At 38.5% G+C, this 19,646-nt stretch overlaps 1 protein-coding gene across 3 annotated transcripts; it reads left to right on the forward strand.

Moving 5' to 3' along the window:
• The first annotated feature begins 135 nt into the window (after positions 1-135).
• LOC102233008 (CTD small phosphatase-like protein) lies at positions 136-19,371 on the forward strand. Of its 3 annotated transcripts, none has more exons than XM_005809224.3 (9): positions 136-620; positions 745-1,029; positions 9,731-9,879; positions 10,060-10,092; positions 12,612-12,713; positions 14,131-14,187; positions 14,518-14,610; positions 15,499-15,684; positions 15,908-19,371. In XM_005809224.3, exons 2-9 carry the CDS (start codon positions 954-956, stop codon positions 16,031-16,033), a joined length of 822 nt encoding a protein of 273 aa, XP_005809281.1. In that variant the 5' UTR covers positions 136-620; positions 745-953; the 3' UTR covers positions 16,034-19,371. The 3 variants fall into 3 exon arrangements, with proteins under 3 accessions (XP_005809281.1, XP_023191589.1, XP_023191590.1); XM_023335821.1 differs by having other exon boundaries at positions 136-438; XM_023335822.1 differs by lacking the exon at positions 10,060-10,092 and having other exon boundaries at positions 137-620.
• Positions 19,372-19,646: the final 275 nt, after the last annotated feature.

Below are 19,646 nucleotides of genomic sequence, written 5' to 3' on the forward strand. Positions count from 1 at the left end.
GCCCCAGGTTTTTCAGAAGTCTTTAAACGTTGACAAAACACGCACCAAACGTTACGGGAAATAGCTAAACTAGATGCTCAATGTGTAAGTAATGTTGGATAGTTTTTGCAGCTAACTTAGATTGTATTTGAGTTTATTTTACTAAATGCATGTCATTCGGATTTCGTAATTTGTTGCGTTCGATAGTGCAGGAGGGGAGAGCAGCGTCCAGCCAGCCGCACGGATTGAGCAACGTAGTGCGGTGAGTTTGAGCCGCCTGCCCGCCCGCTGGAGAGAATCCATCACAGACACAAACCGCCCCCTCCCACTCCAACGCCCCCGCGTCAGATGGAACTCAAAATACATAAAGCCTCCATGTTGCACAGGGAATGTCGGGCCACCAGATGTGAAACGCTGCTTAAAAAGTGCATGTCTCCCTTTTAAGACGCCGAGCCACTTGTGAGTAATTCATGCTTGTTTTTTATTTTTTGTATTTTTTGGGGACGGGCAGCAATTCCCCAGAAGGAGCTTCGGAGTGTTTTCAGCGCTGCTCCAGACAGGGACGGCCTCGCATTGGATATTCGGAGCTAACTGGCTAACCCCAAAGCTGCTTTCCGACTTTACTTAGTTTGTAGTTTAAGGTCGGTTTTTAGTTTTCCTTATTCTTTTTTTTTTTTTTTTTTTTTTTTGGACAGAGACATTGCCGAAGCTGCTCATAAGCACTAACTCGAAACGATTTAATTTTTTTTATTTTTTTTCGGACAGCCATAGATGACAGCCTCCGAACAGCACCGTGCTAGCTGGCTGGCTCCCACCGCTGCCACAACGCTTCGCCTCGGACGGTTTCCTGGCTTTGTGGCCGAGCTGCTCGCCCTCGGCGTCAACTGCTAGCTTAGAGGAGCTAGCAGACGAAGCAAGCGCGTTACCACGAATAACATTGTTGCGAGACGAACCGAGAATAAACACCCGCCTCAATGGACCACATGTCCATAATAACTCAAGTTTCCAACCCGAAGGAGGAGGAAATAATCTCTTTTAACCAAGAAAAAGGTAAGGAGAACTCATCTCAGGGTAGTAATGCTAGGTGGCTAACTACTTTTATTTGCGCTTGCTGGTTGTTTTGGAGTCACCGACCTCTGACAGTCCGATCAAAACAGCTGCACTGCAATTATAACGCTTGCAACACGTTAACTTAGCCATCCTTGGGGAAGTTAGCTTAGCGTTACTTTTGAGTGCTTGCTTGGATAATATGAGCGCTCAGGTGTGCTTTTTGCACTTTAAAAGTTGGTGAAAATTGTAATAGCGATCCGCGTTAAATTGAACACTGCGCTTTCGCGGTGTAATACAACACAAGATGTGTAGCAGTGATAGATTAATAATCGGCTTCTCTAAGTGCATCAGGCTACTTTAAAAAAAATAAAATAAAAAATTGGACCACATTATCTGAGAGCGGACCTGTAATGTAAATGAGGGAAGGCGATTCTTGGAAGTTACTACCGGAGAGTCAGCAGGTGACGATAAGCCTGGAGTTTGTTTTTGGCATGGTACCTGAAATTAGAGATGCACCAATCAATCAGCGAGAGGTCGGAATTGGCCGATTTTTACCCGTCTGTGATTTGAACATCAAATGCAGAAAATTCTGTGTTTTTTTTTCTTTTCATATTTGTTTTATTTGCTTGAATAGATTGAAACTTAAAAACAGTTTCAGTTTGCATGAATGTCACCCGACAGCACCTGCTTTGTAGCACCTCCGTGAATTGAATTTGATAAAGGAGACGGCATGGTGAATTGTTTATTAAATTCTTTTTTTTTCTTGCATTACAAACTGTGTTGCAGCCCTTAGGAAAACTGTCAACTAAGTCCGGCTGGCCTTTGCGATCAATAAATGAAATGCTAAAGATCAAGAATGACGGAGGAGAAAGGGAAGACATTATGACGTTTTGCAAAACCCAATAAAATGTCAATATTTTGCAACCATAGGAGGATCTCAGTTAATAGCTCAATTAATTGCGCAATTAGGAAGGTAATTACCCTCCCAATTACCCTTTATATGGGAGAGTAATTGTTTCATTTAAAGACATAAACCCTCAGTTTTTACAAATGCTTGTCATACAACTTTGAACACCTTTAATACTTTTCTCAGGATGGGGAAAAAAACAGAAATCCAAGCTCTTACTAAATATTTATTAAATGTGTATGCTAGTGGGAAATGGAGACCGGCCTACAAAAACTGACTTAAAATTAGAAAATTTGAGTCTGGATGAATATAGAAATGTTGTATGAACTCTGAAGTTGAATATCTTTGGCTTTAAAGCATGGCTCTTAATTATAAGAGTTATAATTATATTATAATTATCTAATCCTCACATGCAACATTCTTCAAATGTACTCCTGTGCACTAAGAAGTCTTATTACCAGTAACTTTGTCAGGACTATCCCATCATCCAGTGAACTGTACAGCCATCTAACTTGGCCCTTTCATACTTTATGCAAAGCAAATGTATTATTTTTAGTCCGTGCCGCCCAACAATGATCCTCACTGATGCTCTTAATATACGTACTCTGCTCTGACCGGGGTGTCACCCAGGTTTGCGAGGTGCGGGTCAGTCGCTCATGTTACCATGTTGCTTATCAGATCGTTAGTAATGTGAGAACTGAAGTTATTTGGAGCACAACAGCGTATTTTCCTCACAGGGTGCAGATACATGGTGCGGTAACCGAGGTGGAGTCTCTGTGACCGAGACTTGTGTGGGCATCATCAGAGATGATAATGGGAGGTATGTGGGACTTTAAGGAGATTAACATTGCAGGTGGGATTTAGCTTAGCCTTAGACAATATCACTGTATCTCACTTTATGATGCAGTGATAAGCAGCCTTGCAACTTGAGGTTACTGCTCAGCTTAAGATGCAGTAATTTTACCAATATATGAAGTGGTGATTTCAAAGACAATATTCTAAGATTTTGGTATTTTCCATGGAAATTTTATTAAACTTTAAAGTTTATTCGATAATAAACATAAAATATTTTTTTAAAGTTTTTGTTTTCTTCTTAAGGTGCTAAGCAGGTAAATGTTTTACAGAAGTTGTTTTCCTCTCTGACAGTTTGAAATAATGTTTTTTTAACTTCTTGCTGTCAGATCAAACCAAAGAGAAAAAGAAAATCTTGGTAAAAATATTATTTTAGAAATGTTCTCAATTATAAAATCTGATTACTATTTGTTTTCTAAATATGTGGTTCTGTGCTGCCCATATGTTTATCAATTTGTTTTATTTTTTCTATAATCTGTTACTGAAAGTGTGCTGTAAAGAAATGTGGTTGAAAGTTTATTGACCAGCTAAATATCATCCATGTATTTTGCTTTGATCAGGTGTCATTATCTGTCCTTTTATATTTTCATATAAATATATATTATATAAACGGTCAGATGGGGAAAATGCAGGAGCCATGGCAGTACACACAGACGCTTTAAATTCACACTGGTTCATTGCAACGCTGTTTGAAAATAGCCCTCAACTAAGAGTCTGTAAAGCAGGAGAGAGTTAAGCCTTGACACAACGTAAAGCAATTCCTGCCTATTCCTTTAGTCAGCGAGTCTTTCAGTCATTTCTCCTTGGAAATAGGTTAATAAATTATCAGGTTTTGTTTTGTTTGCTCTTTATGTTCTGCAATAGCCAGTGTTTGGAGGGCTATAATAATTTTGATGTAAACAACAAGAAAGATTTTACAGTTTGTTTGTTTTTTAATATGACTATCGCAATATACAGGAGATTTGTTTATCCAATGAGCTGCTTGATTGCTGCTTTTATGAATGTAAATGGTGGTCTTCCATTGTTTGAACTGGCACAAAAACTAACCAGGGTTCTTAATAACCTGACATGTGTGACCTGTGTACACCTAACCTACTGAATAGTAGTAAAATCAGGGAGAAATTGGGTTTTTTTTCTTTTTTGCCTCGCAGGAATATTGACCTAAATTTCATGTGAGTAATAGGAATCGGAGATTTATCTTTATTGTGGAAAAGAAAAATCGTAAAAGGTATTTCAGGGTTTCCCTCTGTGTATTACAAGCCTGGCGGGCCACCAGGCTTTACTTGTGCCCCCACCTGGCTAAACATTGCTTCTTCTTTTTTTATGTTTTTTAAAATGTTTGCATTTTTTAAGACTTTATAGTTGGTGTTCAGGTATTGATCTTCAATACCTCATAATTATCAAGTGATATTTTCAAATTTCCTTTCGACTTTAAACATTTTTTTAACTCAAAAACGCAACGGGCGGCTGGATGATTGACTGCCTTAGCGCCCAACCACCAGGCTGAGCAAGTTTTCTTGAGGAAACCTTGTATTTAGATTCATCATGACACAAGTAAATTCCAATTAATAACATTTTTAAAAGCCCCCAAAACTACCTGAACTATTGTTTTACTATTTCCTCCACTTTTGTTTCAAGGAGAGAATCAATAAATGTGAAAATCTGATCAAATACAGTCGCAGGGTGTAATTTAGTAATAAAAGTCACTTTTTTCAACTGTCCTGAAGAAGTCTGTTTAAAATTTTTTTGAACAGTTTTTGTGTATTTTTTGACAGCAGTGAGATGCCAGCCATGAAGTTAGTTGCCTGAAAAGACTGCGAAGAAGTTGTAAAAACCTTTTTACTGTCACTGTTTATCGCAATAAATTCAGCAAAATATGGGGATAAATTTTTACGTTCATATCGCCTACCGCTGGTGAATGGGGGTCTGATGGCTCTGTGACTAGAACAAAGTCACTACAACATTTTTGTCATCTTTTTTTGTTTGATTGTTTAGCTTTGTTTAGGACTTAACTTCCTGTTAAAAAATGATGACGCATACACTTGCATTGTGATCCAGTCATCCTGTATGGTTCTGATGGGCTGTGGGTGAATGAACACTCTACTGGTGATTCACTGGAAGGTGACGGCTGCCTCACTGGTCTGGTTTACTTTTCAGAGTCGGAGAGCTGAGACAAAGTCCAGTGGATAAGTACAAACAGTGTTGCTGATGAGGGTATTTTTTTAGTTTGAAAGGAAGCCCAGTCTGTTTGATTACCTCGTCTTTCCAAAAGTTTATTCTACTTTAGGTTTCACCCTTCACTGTTTCAGACTATAAAACCAATTTAAATATCATAAACACTAAACTTGACTTCATTGTACGTTAGATTCTCAAAGTTATCAGTAATATTTCCTTCACCCTTTTTAGAAATGTGTGGTATCAGTAAGCTTAATAAGCAAGTACATCCTAGTACTGATGTTTGTCAGAAAATGAATATTTTCAGTCAAACTATAATTCTTGTCAGTAGAGTTAAAAGTTAGCAAAGTGCTGTCAGTCTTTGCTAACTGAACAAACTCTTAAATTTGGGACCATTTTGTTCATTTGTGTTTCTGTGTGAAGTTACATTGGTTGAACCTGCCAGTTGCATCAGGTCATCAGCGATCTGATAAGCTTTGTGTCAGACTAGCACCAACGACGCTCCACTCCTGAACCTCACAGGTCTTCTGGTTTAGAAATGATCCCGGCTGATGAGGCGGAATAACGCAGTTTACATATGTCTACCTTTCTAACTTCTACCACCCCAAGGATATTTACTTTTTCAAAAAGTAATCACAGTAATATGACATCTTTCTATTACAGCCAACGATCACCAGTAAGGGATTCACATGACCTCTTTTTGGAAAAGATCAGTTTAGACTAGAAGAGGCGGCTGTCTAAGTGGCTCTTTGGACCTTCCACTGTGGCCGTCAATAACTTTGACTGGTTCCTAATTTTTAGCCAATCTTGTTAAGTACAAATAATAAATGCAGGATTTTAACTGTTTTTCTTGCAATATTTGCACCAAATTTCCACAAAGGATGACCAAAAAAGTACCAGTAGTATGTTTTTAGTTCTGTTTTATTATTAGGTTGGAATCTGAGCTGTAAAACAATCCCTTCCTTTATGTTTCTTTATTTTAAATCCTAAAAATAGAACTTAAACACTGTATCTTTAATAATAATTTTTGTAAAGCGTCATCTACGACTCTAAATGAGTTTTATTTGGCTGTCCTAAGAGCAAAATGTCTCTTTAGATTGTAAAAATTATTTAATCTTCTTTGGGGGGGTTTTAAACAGTGGTACTAGGCCTGTCACGATAGCAAATTTTGCTGAGCGATTAATTGTCTCAAAAAATTATTGCGATAAACGATAATATTGTTTGAAGACCTTTTCACACTGATTTAATGGAAATGACTTAATAATGCATGTGATTTCCTGCCAAAGATAGATACACTTTATTTTCAAAAGAATATTTAACACTGGAACTGATAAACAAAATAAACAAAACAACCAAAAACAAAATGGATTCTCAGTCTCCATTAACAAAAAATGTACTTGATAAAAACTAAACAACATAAAGCCAAAGTGGAAATAAATACTGCATTCAACCAAAAGACTGCAGATTATGAAGTCTGTATGCTATGTTGCCCTTCAGTAATAACTAGATTTAAATAGAGAAGATGGGCACATCGACTACCTGATGCAATAGTTCACACTACATGATTTTTTGCTCCTATTTTTCCCCTTATGACAATCTTAAAACGTTGGTCTTTCTAAGATTGTGTGGTGTGTTACGGTAGATCGTCGTCGCCGCTCCGATCCAAATCAGGGGTTTTTCCCCACTGGGATCTTAACGCAGCCTGTTGAATGTAACAGGCAGCCAATCAGAAAGCGCGGATTCTCCTCCCTGTTTTCTGAGGGGAAATTACGTCGGGGAATCCCAAACAGCTGACACGGCGCAACCCGAAGTCCAGCCGACGTGGAAACAACATTAATGTTTATTCAACATGCAAAGAATATAGAAATGACAAGAGGAGGAGTTGGAGCGAAATTGCTACAGCAGTTGATAAACCCGGTAACTTTTCAGCTGTTCTTCGTTAATGTGACGCAAATAGGTTATAATGATTTTCATTCAGTCAGGACTTTACGCTGACACTAGCCACATGCATTGCAGGTAGATTGTAGTAAAGCATTGATTAATGTCTGTTTTAAAATTAGTTCACTGAACTTGCAGCCATTATTTTGTGCCCATTGTTGGACACCACACGGCAGGAACGAACCCGATCGAACCGTTATACCTAGGATTTCTGTCGGCTTATGTGTAGTCTGTCAAGTTTTAAAAATGGGCCGACAATCGGCCGACAGCTCTAAGATCGTGTCGTGCGGGCTGGGCTTTACACTAAGGAAATGAGGAAGGAGGGTCAGTGGAGAGCACCGGAGTTGAGCCTTTTTTCATTCGATGTCATCAACAGAAAGAGAAAAAGGCCGGAAGAGACGATAATGCCGATAATTGAAATGACGTCGATAGTTTTAATTTATCGTACGATTAATCGATTTATCGTTTATCGCGACAGGCCTAAGTGGTACTGTTTAAAAAATTAGATTTTTACACACTGAGGCCTGAGTTTGACTAGTGCATTAAAAATGTGACTAAGTTAATTTATGTAGGGCTGAAACAATTAATCGTGATTAATCCATTATTGAAATAATCATTAACTAATTTAGTAATCGATTAATCGTTAACTGGTGTATACATACTCTAAAACTAGCCATTTTCTGAAAGAACAACAGTCAAAGCAGTAATTGAACCAAAAAATTACATTTTGTTTTTAAGAGGAAAAACTGTCTGTAAATTTTTTTCAACGTTTGACTGCCTTGCTAACTTCTGCTACTCCAAGAATGTTTTGACTTTTTCACAAAGTAAAGACACTTCCCTATTGCGATAGTTTAAGCTTCACCCAGTTCAGATTGCGCAATTTTTCAAATCCAATTAATCATGAGAAAAATCGATAGAATCTTCCATTAATAAAATAATTATCAATTTGTGACTTAACAAATAGGTTTATTACTTTTCCCAAAGTCCAGGTATGATTGGATGGCCTGCTTCTGCTCTTTTAAAAAAAAATCATCATCTGAAAGTCACTTCTGAAAATAAAATGTTAGGTTTGAAGTCAGACAATAAGAGGAAAGCAATAGTTTTTCACAGCACTTTGCATCCTTGTTGAGTCTATCGTTCTGTTTTAGTGAAGGGACTTAAGCCACTGATCAGATGGCCTAAATACCCAGCATGTCTTTGCTCAACAGGCTGTAATTAACGTCAGTCAAAGCTGTAGGAAACGACAGAGCAGACAGCATTACAAGTAACTGCGACATGCTGCTGTAATCTGCATGTGCAGGAGTATTTTATTCCTCCAAACACAGCTGTGAAAAATCGCCTCAGGGAACATTACAGTGAACAGAGTGAAACATTTCTTCTTTTGGGACTGATGCGCTTCCCGTTTTATTTGTTTAAGGTCAGGAGTCCAAATTGTCACAATATTAAGATGCCGAAAGATTTGACGTAAAGATTTTTTGCTGTGCGCTGGCCCTCTGGCTGCATTCTGCTGGGGGGAGCTGTGGGGTTAATGGCTGGAGAGGAATGCAGCCAAGTATAGTCTCTGTGGGGTCTGAGGGCCTCCCTCTTCCTCCTCCTCCTCCTCCCTCTTCTCTGCGTGTTCAGGCTGCTTCCGTCACTCACCTGCCAGCTCCAACAGGAGGGGAAACTATCGTGAATTAAAAAAAAAAATTAAGGATCTTGTCCAATCAGGCGATAGACGCCACTTCTGGGGGTTGGGTTAGGAGGATTGTGCAGCTTCTGAGTCGTCCCTATTAATAAAGACTCGGCGTCTGATTTAGTCCGTGCTACGCAGTTCAGGAATGAGAGGCGATTTGCAATTGGAGTAGAGCGCGCTCTGAACTGTCGCAGCGTTTGAGTGATGTGGTCATCCAGCCAGCAGAGTTATTTTCTGATCAGTTGTTCTTCCAGAGGTCGTCTCCAAAATCAGCCCGAATGCGCCTTGGTCGCACTGTTCAGGCTATTGTTTAGTTTGTTCAATGGCCTCAACGCTATTGAGCTAAGTAGTTATCTCATCAGTCTGTACTTTTGACAGGAATTATTAAATCTAAATACTTTTTAGTAGAGATGTTCCAGTCTGAGGGCCAATTTGTTAAAATGTAAATTTATTTTCCTTAATCGTCTATCGTTTATCTGCAGGTCAAATACGGAAAAATCAGTTTTTTCTCCTTTTTTTGGTCTTGTTTATGAAATATAAATACATCAACCAACAGCATGTAGTTTGATGTGTTTTGTTTTGAGTTTAATAAAAAGCAGATAAAGATTAGGGATAGGGCTGCAGGTGATGCTTGGTTTTAGTAATTGATTTTTCTGGTGATTAATTGCATAAAAACATTTTGGGCACAAAATGCAGATTTTTCATTTGACCACTTCATCCATTTTTCATACAGTATTAGAAATGCACTAAAAGGTGCATTCCAGTTAATCAATTAATTATTAAATCAGTCGACCATTATTTCAAAAATCGATTCGTCACGATTCATTTTATAAATCATTTTATCTCCGTTCAGAGATATGTTTGGTGAATAAATGGGGACAATCATGCAAGTCCTTTTCAGTTTGAAGTCGCTCTTTGGATCAAGGCGCGTGCAGCACCTTTGACCTCTTGTCATGTTTGTCCTTGGGAGAAAAATTGTAACGGGCCAGTCGGATCTCGGATACTTTCAACTGAAAACCGTTTTTGTTTAGGAAAAGCCTTATGGGTGGATCTGTAATTTCCCGCCTGCTTGCCTACCTGTGATCGACTTCTCTGCTAGCATTTCTACAAGTTCACCCCCTTCTCCTGTACCTGCGCCTGTTCTTTTTCGACAGCATCCCAGTCGAACAGCAGCCTGAAGAAGCAGAGGAGCCGAAGCATATTCAGCACGTTCTTTTGTTGCTTTCGCAACTACAATGTGGAGCCACCAGCCACCAACAGCACTCTGCCTCCACCTGTTGAGGAGAACGGATCGCCTCCCAAGGTAGGATAAACCCAGGCTACGTCGGACAGAGCTTGCTCTGCAGGTTTATTTCATCTTTTGTGAATAGCGTCTTTGTTAGTGCTTGATTCTGTGACCTTTATCTGTTGTGTTGTGTTTGTGTGTGTTCTTCTAATCCTTACCCTGGATTTTGTTTGTGTGTTATTTTCTCTTGTGTTGTAGTGTGACCAGGTCGAGGTCATCCCTGTTCCTAGTGTATGTATCATACACATTTTATTTTTCTTCCTTGCATGCAGGCCGGTGGGTTGGTGCAGCCTCTCTGTTTGGGCTCCTCACAGAGCTTTAAATCTGCTTCATTTGCTTCACTTTTTATTTTCAGCTGATTATATCACAGGATGTGTGGCAGGTGTGTGATGGATGCACCTATTTCACAAAACTGTTGAGCACTTGCAAAAAAAATTTATGTCCCTCTTTAAATTAGGGCTGTAACTAATGATAATTATATCGATTGTTTTGACGATTAATCAATTAGGCGATTAATCGGATAAGCAGATGAGCACATTCTGCTTATTTCGCTTTTCTGTTTTTAATTTAGCCACCTAGTCCTTTATATACAATATTATAAGTACATTAAAATGCAAATAATTAAGACGATAAACATTCTGTTGCCTAAAATGCTGGAACGTAGCATTCCTTTAGTGATCGTTTGATCACTTGTAACAAAGGACGCATCTGCAGCTAAATCAACGTGTGAAAAGCTCAGCCTTTTCTGCCTGATTTGACATCAGTACAGTATAATGTTGACAATTTTTATTTGTAACCAGATCAATAATTGGATACCAAAAGTGGTTAATAGGATTTTTTTTTTTACAGAATTTGAACTGGGTGAAGCTAAAACTACTTGAGTCTTCACTGGAATATAATCACAGATCATTTTTATATGTATATTTAATGCTAAATGTATATATTTCGTAGTATTGGTGTAGTATACTAATGCTGTTGCTCCGAGTGTGTTGCTCTTCCACCAGCTGGCCTTCTTATGACTCTGTATACTCCATTTAATAATTAATTGATTACTAAATTAGCCGACCATTATTTCAATAATGATAAATCACGATTAGTTGATTAATCGTTTCAGCCCTACTTTAAATGTTTGGACTTTTTTATTTTATTTACTACCTCAGATTTGTTGCAATAGTTGAACACAAAGTCGTGCACAATTGTGAAGTGGAAGAAAAATTATAAACAGTCATGAAAATTGAATGCAAATGCATGCTCGATTTATTTTTGTTTTACGTCACAATTCTGCACCAGTTTGTTGGCCTATCTCATAAAATCCTGTTAAATTATATGAATTGTAGTGGTATTGAAATATGAGTTCTTTTGCAAAACAGTTGACATGCATGAATGACACTTAGTCCACTAATAAGTTATTAACAACTGTTTCAGCAGCTCGCTTCAGAAACGTCCATTTTTATGAGCTATCCTGTCATGCCACTAATAAATTAAGTGAAAAAATGATTCAAACACTTCATTCATTGGCTTGTGAGCTCACTTGGGGTAAAACTAATTGATCCCTTTAGTCAAAGCTCTGATCTGCTTACCTGTGACCGGCTAAATCAGATTGCTCATCAGCGAGGCTCTGCTACTCTCTGCTACGCCACCGTTACGACACGGAGGCGCATTTCCCGTTTACTAGCATTTCCTGACAAACATATAACCCCCCACAACCTCTTATAATGGGGGGGAACACAAAAGTGTCAAATAAACAACTAACAGCCTGTCGTCTCATCACAGATATTTTTGTTTTGCTCTTTCAAACAAATGCAATCCAGCCTAGCTTAGATGTCGCTAATGGATTTGTAAAGTTTGAGACGATTTCCTGCTACTAGAGTTGAAGCACGGCCAATACTAGAAGATGTGATGCAACGCGTGTGTGGCTGTTTGTATCTGCTACTTTTAGTACACAGCAACACCTTTTCCAACACGTCGGAGCTCAGTTTATACTTTCCAAACCCGCCAACGGAGACAAACTAAATTAAAGACAATCTTGCTTTCAGATTAACATCAGTAAATCTGAAAGCTTTACTTTCAGATTTGCTAAAATATATTTATATGCAAGCAGTGGCCTGCCTGTCTTTACAAAGTATGCTGTTTAATAAATTAGAATATTATTCAAAAGTTAATTTTTTTCAGTAACCATAAGGTGAAACACATTATTTAAGATTAGTCACACCCATTGTTTTCCGGCCTTGTTCTGTTAATCATGGTGAATTTCCTCTGACAGTTAATGAAAACACAATAATTAAGATTAGAATTTTACATCAATGGGGTTTCTGCATCATGGGCTACAACTGGGAGCCTGATAACTAAAAGATCTGGCTGCCATTTTACTTCATAAACTCTGGAAAACCTGCAGTCTGAGAACAAAGATCTACACCAGGAACATCTGGAACAATCAGATCTCTGATCCCTTTAAACAAACCTGAAAGTCTGCCCTTCAGTCAGACGTTTGATTGCATCTCATCAAATACTTTGCATGTGTTTGGGAGTAGCAGGAAAATTCCCACTTATGAGGGATTGACGTGTTTGTCATTTTAAAGCTTTGACCCAGTTTCATGCGTAATTCTGCAATTGGCTTAATTCAGTTTCCTTTCTGGCCGTGAAAATGTGCCTTTCTAACACAGTATGTTTGGGAACTTCTGCAGGACGCCAGACTTAATGCCAGGTTTCTCTCAGTAGATCTGACATCATCCGCTTCTTCCTCTCTGCAGCCGCCAGCCAAATACCTCCTACCAGAGATGAAAATATCCGACTATGGTAGAAAGTGTGTGGTGATAGACTTGGATGAAACACTCGTGCACAGCTCCTTTAAGGTAAGTAGGGACTGAAGTTCTCGTTCTGCTCGTTTGTCACCAGTAAATGTGTCTGTTCTTTCTGCTTAGAAGTATTTGTTTTAAATAGGAGTGCACCAATAAATTGCCACAATTTCTTTTAACTTCGGGAGATTGGTTATCAGCAAATACTTTTTTGTCCACCAATTTTACCTGCCTCCACAAAGGTTTGATAGTCCGCTACTAGCTGCGTTTTCATATAATTGTGCAATTTCTAAACTAAATTTGCTTAATGGAAGCACCAATTTCAGATAACTTTACATTTCTCAAAAAAAATAAAAATAGAAAATGTTGGCGCTGGGATGAGGTGGTATTTTTTGGCCATATCAATATTGGTTTGTTTTGCAAAACTGCAAAGGAAAAACTTTATTTGCATGAAGTAAAATACATAGTCACCCTACTGTTGCCAACTTAGAGACTTAGCTGCTATATGTAGCAACTTAATCAGGCAAAAGAAAACAAAAACTAGAAGAAATTGGTATGGGACGGAATCAGCAGGTCAAAATTGGTCGTCTTCCTTTGTGCCATTAATCAAAGTTCTGGCAAAAATTAACTGCATATTAAAGTTTTGTTTATTCCAGGGTGTCCGCATCCTTAAAAAAATCTTAAATTCATCATAAAAAATATACATTGAACTTAAATATGTTAATCACAGGTTTTAAGTCCTGTCATGGCAGGGCTATTCAACCTTGGATGTTTTATGTAGTTTGGGTTTTTTTGCAGAACTTTTCTGTCAACCAAACGTTTGGGATCTCATTCTCACATCTTCATTTTGTTCTGTGACATGAGACGGTTGAAGCTACTGCTAACTAGCTAGCTGGTTTTTCTTTTTTTTTTTTTACTCTATAATGTGGGAATATAAATTTATCGCCAGTTGACTGGACGACGGTCGTCTTCGCCACCGACTCACCTCTGTTGCTAACCAATGTGATGTTATGTGGATTTTGTGCAAAAAAAAAAAGCTTGTCAAAATATTTCCTTTTTTGGGGGTAAATTTCTGTCATGATACTGGTCTTAAATCTCATTCATAATAGTCTTTAAAACGTCTTAAAACACCTGCAGAAACCATGTATTCTGTTTGGTTTGAGTAAACGTGTAAAGAAGCCGTGTCAGGCTCTACACCTCTAGTTCTGTGTTTGTTATAATTGTGGCATTATCTGCGAGTAACTCTGCTCCCATTTGATCGTTTCACCAGCAGGTCTTCCTCCCGCCGTCTAGTTAGTCCTAAATTAGCTGCTTCATTGTCTCGGCTGCTGGATTACCAGGCAGGTTAAAGAGAGAAGAGCAACTCATCAGTCAAACCATTTGCTAGGACCTTTTGTCCAAAACTGCTGCAAGCAGGACCTCTGCTGTTCGGTTGCGGTACTGTGATCCTCATGCTTTCTGTTTGTGTCTGCAGCCCATCAGTAACGCTGATTTTATTGTACCGGTGGAGATCGATGGTACCGTTCATCAGGTATTGTACACAACCAAAAACATTTCTTGTGACGCAGACGAGTGACTCTTAGAAGAGCTGGGGGATTGGTGGGAGTTTCTGTTTGTTTCCTGTGTGAAGACCCTGGAGAGACTGACTGGTATCCAGTTCAAGTAATCCAGGATAGGCTGTGTGTATCCTGGTTGGCCTATTCATGATTACTTGCACTGGGTGTCGGCCAATGGGCGGAGAGCGAGGGACGTGGGAAGTACTTATGCTAACATCGATGCTGCAGCTGAACTACGTGAAAATATCAGATGGTGGAAATGAAAGAGTTGGGTTTTTAATGGGATGTCTTTGGTTCTGGTTCAGGTGTATGTGCTGAAAAGGCCCCATGTGGACGAGTTCCTCCAGAAGATGGGAGAGTTGTTTGAATGTGTGCTCTTCACAGCCAGTCTCGCTAAGGTTTGGGGGATTTATTATTATTATTATTATTATTTTTTCTGTTTTGTCTACTAACTAGTGACACTTCATTTTGTTATTGTGCTCTTTTGGTCTTCTCATATTGTTTGATTTGTTGTCGTCCTATTTTTTTTTTTTCTTTTATGTATCTTTTCCAATAACAAATCGGTAAGTTTTCTTACGAGATAATCAAGTAACCTGCCTGTAATTATTAGGGATGCACTGATCCACTTTTTCACTCCAGATAACAATATCTGAGCTGCATTGACTTAAAACGTTTATTAAAAAGAAAAGACACATAAATGTGCTAAATAACAAATTTAATTGATAACTGCACAAGTACTTCAAGCTTGGGCAAACATGTATAAACAACTTTAATTGGTTCAGTCAGTGTAATTAGGAGTAGAATAGCCAATGTAAAATAAATAAAGAAAATTAAATAAACTGCAACAAACCTTCTTCTTCCAAATTGTTCAGAAAGTGAAATTAGTTATTCTAAAGTGAATGTTAAATGAATTATAAAGCATAGAATTAGACTGAATAGATCAGCCCTTATAGATCGCAGACATTGTCACCGATACAGATATTAATATCGGATTGGTGCATCTGTAGTAATTATTGCTTTAAGAGCCATTTTACATGCTGAGTAAAAGGCTAGGAACAACAGCGCTTTTTGTGAGCTAGACTAGCGTTTGCTGACATCTTCCTTGTTTAATATTTAATCGAGGATACCATGCTTTTTCTTTTGAAACAATAGTTTTGCATTTAGTTGTTCTGCTTAGAACTGTGGCTTGAAACATATCTCTGTGCTCTACATTAAAATGAAAAGAAAACGTGTGTATTCATGTTCGCCAACGTGACGCGTTTGTGTGTGTGTGTTTGTTTGGACAGTACGCGGACCCTGTGGCCGACCTGCTGGACCAGTGGGGTGTTTTTCGAGCGCGGCTCTTCAGAGAGTCTTGCGTGTTTCACAGAGGGAACTATGTCAAAGACCTCAGTCGGCTGGGGCGGGAGCTCAACAACGTCATTATTGTCGACAATTCGCCCGCCTCCTATATTTTCCATCCAGAAAATGCTGTAAGTTCTTGTTTATCATCCGTTTCTACTTGGGTTTTGCGTTTTGTTACATTACAATAACAAAATTCAATGTTTTCCATATTTATTTTGATAGCAGCTGTAGTCCACCTCTGTGTAATCTAAATATAAATCCAACTATTCTGCGAAGTTCTGAGGGTTATTAGAATACGTCCTTTGAATCGTACGTCAAGCCGAGTGTTGACGTCGCTCCTTGTCCGCCCAGGTCCCAGTTCAGTCCTGGTTCGACGACATGAATGACACAGAACTCCTGGACCTGCTGCCCTTTTTCGAGGGACTCAGCAAAGAAGACGAGGTTTACGGAGTCCTGCAGAACTTCCGGAGCAGGTAGCAGGACACGCCGGCCTCCTCTTCCTCCTTCTCTCCATCGGTCGCTCTCTGTCCCTTTCTCCAGCCCGTCGTCGTCTCCGGCCCCTGGACGACGACTCTACGGCAACGCGTCACTGTGGAAACCCTCGCTCTCTCTCTGTCTCTCCTCCTGGTGACTGGCTGCCTTCCGAGTGCCATCAGAAAAACAAACTTAAAAACCTTTATTACCCCAGGACCACTGTGTCTCTCAGAAAGCGGACAGAGCGGAGGACAAAATACTAAGAGGAACGAACTCTAGTCTTTATTTTCAAATCGGCAGACTTTTACTATTCAGTAAAGTGCTCATTTTTAAAACCAAAAGACAAAAAAATATCAACTTTCCATCTTTAGACTCTTTTTGTGGTATCACACAAAAGCCTGGAAACTATTTTGTCCTCATATTGTTGCTATGCAGGCAGTTTCTGGTAGTAGAAAGGACTGAGACTCTTTTCTTACAGAATGAAGTGCCTTGTGTGAATGTCGTTTATATGGGGAGTCGTTTTCTACATGGCAGAATATGCTTTAAAGTGGACACAAAAGTATCTATCTAAGGTTGTACTTTGCGTTTTTTTTTTTTTTTTGATCATCATCCGCTGGGTATTTGTCTTGTAGTACTTTTTTTTTTTTTTCGGTATGCTTGTGCCATTATATAGATGTGACTTTGTTTCTTTCGACTTTTATTGTTATTTGTAGAGCTAGTTTTTAGGAGAACGCTTGCAGTTGAGAACATCAACCCCTCACCTGCAAGCTGTGTTTGTTTTGTTTTTTTTTTGATCATTTGATCTGAAAGCTCAGATAAAACTGTGCCATTCGTTCATTTCTCACTCATAATCCCATATTGCATTTTATTATTTGCCAAAATGAGGAAATGCGTTTCAACACGCTTCATATCTTTGCCAGAATTTGAGTAGACCATTATAGTTTATTTTTTGTGTGTTGAGATGATCTGTCATGTTTATCAGATAATTAGCTCTTTTATGTGCGCTTTTTTTTTTTTTTTTTTTTTTGAAAGAGTCTGGAGGTTGTTGCAGCAAAGTGGTCCAAGTGCCATGTTTTGGTTTTTTTGTTGTTGTTTTTTTGTCAGACTCAAGGATATTTAGGAAGAGTTTGTTGCTAAAAATCACACCTTCACCCTGATTTACGTGCGGTCGTGGCCTGGCCTTATCCAGCCCTGGTGTAAAAACCAGCGAAGACCATATTTGATGTTTTTCTTCCCAGACTTTTTCTTTTTAAAGAGGAAAAAAAAGACTCTTCTTCACCTCAGTGCCTATGTTTGAGAGGAGCCCAGCAAAACCGAATGCTGCAACATTAGCTACCATGGCAATAACCTTTTTTTTTCTTTTTCTTCCTTGTTTCTTGTTTCCTGTCTTAGTATGTTTGTCGTTTCTAAGAGCACTTGACAAATCTCGGTAGTGGAGGTTTGACTGCGACACGCGATTTAATGAAAGACGGCCTTTTTTAAAAAATCCGATTTTAAAGTGCTGGAACAGTTTTTAATGTTGCACGGGTGATTCCAGTGAACAGGTCGACTACATCGCCATGTTTACCAGCTTTCGTCGAGGCAGACTGTGAAAAGGATGCCACAGCGAGGGGAGGGGGCCGTCAGTCCTGGTCCAGGTTGAAATGACAAGACTACCAGGGCAATGAAACTGGAAAAAGAGGGACTGTGAAGAACCTAAAATCTTTTGGCATTGACGCCTTACTGCCTACGGAGACACAAAAGCAATTCTTCCTCCTCGATTCCAATGTTACATTTTACAAGGTTGCTGTTGCGTCTGTGGTGTTTTTAATTCGGAGTTTTGAAGCCGAGCTGCACATGTAGATCACGTGCGACTCAGCCGAAGCCGTTTGGGCTCTGATGCTGGGATTCATTAATGGGTATTTTATGAGATGGCTACACTACTTCATAATTTCCTGGGGGCTTGGGGGTTGTTTTTTTTTTTTTTTTTCGAAATTTTCAAGGTCGCTGCTCTTTCAGGAAAAGGGAAAACTTGATCATCTGATCTCTGTGTTTTTGCATTTGTCTGTAGTGAGTGTTCAGGTCATTATGGTTTCGGTGCAATGCTTTTTTTTTTTTCCAAGTATATGGAGCATTGCTTCTACTCTTCTCCGCCTCTCACTGATTTATTTATCTGAAAATGTTTCATTGTAATATTTTTCTACCTACATCTCATCAGTATTTCTTATAAAAATAGCATGTAATCCATCTTTTTTTCTGTTATTTGTTCTTTTCTCTCTCTTTCAGACCTTTTGTGTCCCTTTCTTTTGCCTTTTGGTAAGAGCCCTAACTCGACCCTCGTATCAGGAGGCGAGTTTGTGTGTCCGTTGGTTTCCGTAGTTTTTTTTTTTTTTTTCACCATGTATCATTTTCGCTTATAATCACATTGATCAGTTTGTATTAACACCAAAGTTCAAAAACACTTGAGTTTAATCCACAGTGGTTTTTATTTGGATCAGGTTCTTCACTTTTTTTTTTTTTTTTACACGCTGGATTTTGTTCACTTGAGTTTTGGCAGTGTTTGTCATTCTGAGCATTTGTTTTTTTTTTTCTTTAATAAAATCTTCATTGGAACTATAAATTTCTCATGTCTGGATTTTTTTAAGCATACAAAGCTCTGAAAAAGTATTTGCCACTTCTTTTATTACACTGTTAACTGCACTGCTGACTGAATAAATCAGGGTCGGTCCAAACCTTTTTGGGACCCTAAGCGGATTTTCTTTTGGGCCCCCCCCCCCCACACCAACCAGTCATACCTGATGCTTCATTATTTCTAAGTTACTCTGTGTGTAACATCGCTATCATTAGCATCTTTTGTAATTAGCTTACATCATAACCGTGTGATTATGGCTGTTGATTGTAATCTTACAGGAGTAGAAAACTTTAAAAAATTTAATTTAAGATGCAGGGTTTTTTTTTGTGTGCTGCATAATTTTTTTTTATTGGAAAGAAACATCAGCTGATAAACATATTGGCAATGAACAAGTTAAGTTTGATATATTTTCCCCAACAGTGCCAGCTGCCATCAGCAGGAAGAGATTAATCCATTTACGTACCAACTATAAAAATATAAATTTATTTTTTAATAGCATTTAGTTTCTATTATTCATTGTTATTTTCCTGTAATTTGCTACTGTGAAATGTATGATATTCAAAAAGTGGGAAGCTACGGTAGGTCTCATTTGGATATTCCAAATTTGATCATGCTAGCTCTGGGCTCTTGAACACACCAGATCCATGTGTGTGATCTGGAATAAACTTGAAATGTTGGATTTTTTAAAAATTTTCAAAAGCCACTTCAATAAAAGATTACTTTCTTTTAAGACTGTTATGTCTTTACTAGTTGTTGCAAAAAGCTTATGGGTGTCTGCAGGAATATTTGGTGAAATAACTTAATGAAACTTCAAAATGTCAAAGTAAACCTTTTTCAAATTTAACAGGAATAATTACTCCCTTTTCTAATTAATGTCCTGTTGAGATCATTGAGCTTTGACTTCTTCACATTACTGTAGCACTTCCTTGACTGTCTTTTATTGACACTTTGTGTACAAAGGGTGTGTCAACCCAAAGTTCACTTGGCAACGATCTTATTCTGTGG

The sequence above is a fragment of the Xiphophorus maculatus genome, chromosome 6, assembly GCF_002775205.1.
Source record: "Xiphophorus maculatus strain JP 163 A chromosome 6, X_maculatus-5.0-male, whole genome shotgun sequence".
Taxonomy (NCBI): domain Eukaryota; kingdom Metazoa; phylum Chordata; class Actinopteri; order Cyprinodontiformes; family Poeciliidae; genus Xiphophorus; species Xiphophorus maculatus.

Bases quoted from the DNA above. Each gene is read 5' to 3' on its own strand.
- LOC102233008 (XM_005809224.3), top strand. From the start codon at position 954: ATGGACCACATGTCCATAATAACTCAAGTTTCCAACCCGAAGGAGGAG. The intron at 12,714-14,130 runs GTAAGTAGGGAC...TTGTGTCTGCAG, and splicing joins TCGTGCACAGCTCCTTTAAG to CCCATCAGTAACGCTGATTT. The intron at 15,685-15,907 runs GTAAGTTCTTGT...TTGTCCGCCCAG, and splicing joins TTTTCCATCCAGAAAATGCT to GTCCCAGTTCAGTCCTGGTT.